Consider the following 4365-nt stretch of genomic DNA (forward strand, 5'->3'; position numbering starts at 1 on the left):
GAAATGTAGTTGCTATTGCTATTACCACTGGGTTGGAGAGCCAGTGTGGTATAGTTGTTTGAGTATTGGACTATAAACTCTGGGCCAGTGAAGTATAATGGTTTGAGTGTCGGACTGGAAAAGACTGGCAGACCAAGATTTGAATCCTGGCTCAGTTCACGCAAACCCACTGGGTGACCATGGGCAAGTCACATGCTCTCAGCCTCAGAGGATGGCAAGAGCGAACCCCCTCTGAAGAAACTTGCCAAGAAAACCCCATGATAGGGTCGTCGTAAGCTGGAAACGTCTTGAATGCATGTATCCTTTCCATCCAAAGGAGGGCGACTAAAATGGTGACGGGTCTGGAAACCATGCCCTATGAGGAATGACTTAGGGAGCTGGGGATGTTTAGCCTCGAGTAGAGAAGGTTAAGAGGTGATATGATAACCCTGTTTAAATATTTGAAGGGAAGTCATATTGAGGAGGGGGCAAGTTTGTTTTCTGTTGCTTCAGAGAACAGGACCCGGAGCAACGGATGCAAGCTCCAGGAAAAGAGATTCCACCTCAACATTAGGAGGAACTTCCTGACAGTAAGGGCTGTTTGACAGTGGAACAAACTCCCTTGGAGTGTAATGGAGTCTCCTTCCTTGGAGGTCTTCAAACAGAGGCTGGATGGCCATCTGTCAGAGATGCTTTGATTGAGAGTTCCTGCATGGCAGGGGATTGGATTAGATGGCCCTTGTGGTCTCTTCCAACTCTATGATCATACACACAGTTTTTCAAAAGTTGCAAGGCTCTTGGTGCATTTGACCAAGAAGGACCCCCTTACCCATACAGATGCCCAAACCAGCTTGGGCCCCTGCCCCCTGGTCACAGTAGAGGCCAATCCTCTGGTCGCAGGGCATCCTGGCCGAGCAGCTCTCCCCTCGCTGCCGAGCGCAGGTGAGGCAGCAGAAACAGCCATCAAGGATGGTGGGCACACCTGGGGTGCAGGTGGGTGGCTCAGGTGGGCAATCGCAGGGCAGAGGGCACTCGGGTTCCTCACCATGGCCAGGCACCTGGAAGGGGAAGGAAAAATAAGACAGGTGACTCCATCACCAGAAGCCCCTCAGCCAGGCTAAACGCAAGCTGGCTTCATCCACAGAAATAATCTGGTTTGAGACCACTTTAAGTGCCCTGGCTCAATGGCATCGAATTCTGAGGACTGTAATGTTGTGACACATTTAGCCTTCTCCGTCAGACAGGTCTGGTGCCACAATAAACTACAACTACTACTACTTCTATAATTTGTATCCTGCTTTTCTCCCCAAATTCGGACCCAAAGCAGTTTAAGATTTTAAAATTTACAATTAAAAACTTACCAAAATACAATTAAAAACGTACAAAAGTGACAATTAAAATAGAGTTCAGCTGTTGCAAATTTAAAACAGATCAATTGCTTAAAAACAGAATACTGTACAGAAGACCTTCTCTGAAGATGCCAGCCACAGATGCTGGTGAAACGTCTGGAAGAAAATCTTCTAAAACATGGCCACATAGCCCCAAACCCCCACAAAAAACCAAGAATACTGTACAATTAAAATCGCACTTCCCAGAATTCCACAGCACATAGCCATGGCAGCTAAAGCAGTGTCAAACCAGATTATGCCATGCTATTCCATGCTATGGAATTCTGGGAACTGGAGTCTGTCTGTGGTCCAAAAGGGCTGAACCCTCCCCTCCAGCATAGCTCTAAGAAGAAGAAAAAGAAGTCTAATCTGCAGAAAGAAAGCAGTTTGACACTGCTTTAATTGCCATGGCTCCATGCTATGGAATCCTGGGATTAGTAGTTTGGTGAGATATTTAGCCTTCTCTGTCTGAGAGCTCTGGTGCCACAACAGACTCCAATCCCCATAGCATGGAGCCATGGCAGTTAAAAGTGGTGTCAAAGTGGATTATTTCTGCAGTGTGGATGGAGTCGCAAACCAACAGTTTCGAGTTTTACCAAACTTCTCTGTCAGAGAGCTGTGGGGCTACGAGAAATGGCAGATCCCAGGATCCCATAATATGGAGCTAGGGCAGTTAAAGCAGTACCAAAGTGGATTATTTCCGCAGTGCGGATGCAGCGGCAAATCAGTACTGTAGTTTGTAGTTGGTTTGTTCTTTCTTGTGGCCCCAGGGCTCTCTGGCAGAGAAGTTTAAAACCCTCGTAAAACTCCAAATGACAAATTCCAAGGCTCTCATACTACTCAACCCTGGCACTTAAAGCGGTATTAAAGTGGATTATTTCTGCAGTGTGGATGCAGCTGCAAACCAAAGATTTTTCGTGGGTTTCTAGTTTGACCAATCTTCTTTGTCAGAGAGCTTTGGGGCCACAAGAAATGGCAAACCCCAGGCTCCCACAGCATGGAACCACAGGAGTTAAAGCAGTGTCAAAGCGGATTATTTTTACAGTGCGGACGTAGCGCCTGCAACCCAACCCCACTCACCGTGGAAAGGAGGAGGAAGAGGAGCAAGAAGAGGGCCGGCGAAGGGCCCCAAGGGCAGGGAGGAGGGTGCCTCTTCCTCGCTGGGCATCTCTGCCCAACCAGGTGCCTCTCGGCATCCTCCATGGTTCTGCAAGCGCAGCCCTTGGGCTCCCTTTTATAGGCAGCGCCTCCGCCCCCCCCCCCTCCTCCTCCTCCTCGGATTGGACCAAAAGGGAGCAGAGCGGAGCCAATCAGAAAGGATTAAGGAGCCCTGCGCCCAGAAAGGAAGGGGAAAAGGGATGCGCTAAACACATGGCAGCAGCACTTGCCTTCCCTAGGAAGACCAGCCTTGCTCAGAGAGGAGCATTGGGGAATCACAGACCCCTGGTCTCCGGAGTCATAGTCAAACCCCCAAACCATGACACACCAAGCTGGATCTCTGTAAAACTACAGTAGAACTCTGGTTTGTTGTAGGGTGCTTTCCAGTTGTTTCTGACTTATGGAGACCCATCACAGGATTTTCTTGGCAAGTTTCATCAGAGGGGGTTTGCTTCTTCTGAGGCTGAGAGAGCATGACTTGCCCAAGATCAGCCAGTGGTCTTCAGGGTTATATTATTATTATTATGCTTTATTTATATAGCGCTGTAGATTTGCACAGCACTGTACATACAAACAATAAAATAAATAAGAGTAAACCTGCCCATGGCAAACAATCTAAGAAGTAATAGCATAATACATATAAATAATACATAACAGGAAAGGGTTCAATAAAACAGGCAACAAATTAAAAACGTGAAATAGCAAATAGCAGTTTATATACCAAACTGGCTCTCTGTAGAACTAAATACAACTGTTTGTTGTTGTGTGCCTTCAAGTCTTTTCTGACTTACGGCAGCCCTAACCAGCTATTCTTGGGAAGTTTCTTCAGAGGGGGCTTGTCATTGAGGCTGTGCGAGTGTGACATGGTCAAGGTCCTCCAGCGGGTTTCCATGGCCCAGCCAGGATTTGAACTCTGATCTCAGAATCATAGTCCAATGCTCAAGTTATTATATCAAGCTGACTGTCAGTCCTCCCTCTGTATCCACATTCTTTATTCACGGATTCAAGCATCCACAGTTTGAAAACATTTTTTGAAACATACAGATTCCCAAAAGCAAAGCTTGATTTTGTCATTTGATATAAGGGATATCATTTTACTATGCCATTGTATTTAATGGGACTTGAGCATCCACGGATGTTGGTATCCATGGGGGTCCTGGAACCAAACCCTAGCAGATATCAAGGGCCCACTGGACAGTAGAAGAGTTGTCTGTTGTTGTTTGCCTTCAAGCCATTTCCCATTTATGACAACCCTAAGGTGACCCTATCATAGAGTTTTCTTGGCATATTGCTTCAAAGGGGATTTGCCATTGCCGTCCTCTGAGGCTGAGAGAGTGTGACCTGCCTGAAGTCATCCAGTGGTTTCCATGGCTGAGTCAGTATTAAAACCCTGGTCTCCCAGTGTCTTCTGGTCCAATGCTCAAACCATTACACCACACTGGCCCATAGTTTATAGTTCAACAGTACAGTTCAATTGAGTTGCAACTGGTTCTCCATAGAATTTCAAAGGATGACCAATTCTTGAGGCAGGAGGGTGGAAGAGTCTTGATTCCAGGCTTTCTCTCAAATCTGCTTTTAATGCAGATTTAGAAACGTACACCAAGAATGGGGAAAAAAATTGGCTCCACGTGCACTGCAGAAATTATGCACTTTGACACTGCTTTAACTGCCATGGCTCCATGCTATAGAATCCTGGGACTTGAAGCTTGTTGTGGCCCTAGAGCAATCTGACATAGAAAGTGAAATCTCTCACCAAACCATAAATCCACAGCATGGAGCTATGGCAGTTAAAGTGGGTGTCAGACTGTTTTATTTCTGCAGGGCAGATGCAGCCGTATAT

General features: G+C 46.6%; 1 protein-coding gene across 1 annotated transcript; it reads right to left on the reverse strand.

Annotated features, from left to right (window-relative positions):
• Nucleotides 1–758: 758 nt before the first annotated feature.
• LOC121918001 (CCN family member 3-like) lies at nt 759–2570 on the reverse strand. Its single transcript, XM_042444117.1, has 2 exons — nt 2448–2570; nt 759–1037 (listed from the first exon to the last, which is right to left on the reverse strand). The coding sequence occupies exons 1-2, from the start codon at nt 2568–2570 to the stop codon at nt 759–761; spliced, it is 402 nt and encodes a 133-aa protein (XP_042300051.1).
• Nucleotides 2571–4365: the final 1795 nt, after the last annotated feature.

This window comes from Sceloporus undulatus, unplaced genomic scaffold (assembly GCF_019175285.1).
Source record: "Sceloporus undulatus isolate JIND9_A2432 ecotype Alabama unplaced genomic scaffold, SceUnd_v1.1 scaffold_2808, whole genome shotgun sequence".
Taxonomy (NCBI): domain Eukaryota; kingdom Metazoa; phylum Chordata; class Lepidosauria; order Squamata; family Phrynosomatidae; genus Sceloporus; species Sceloporus undulatus.

Excerpts from the sequence above, each read along its gene's own strand:
- LOC121918001 (XM_042444117.1), bottom strand. The coding sequence starts at position 2,570 with ATGGAGGATGCCGAGAGGCACCTGGTTGGGCAGAGATGCCCAGCGAGG. Across the intron at positions 1,038-2,447 it reads TCTTCCTCCTCCTTTCCACG|GTGCCTGGCCATGGTGAGGA; the intron begins GTGAGTGGGGTT and ends TTCCCCTTCCAG.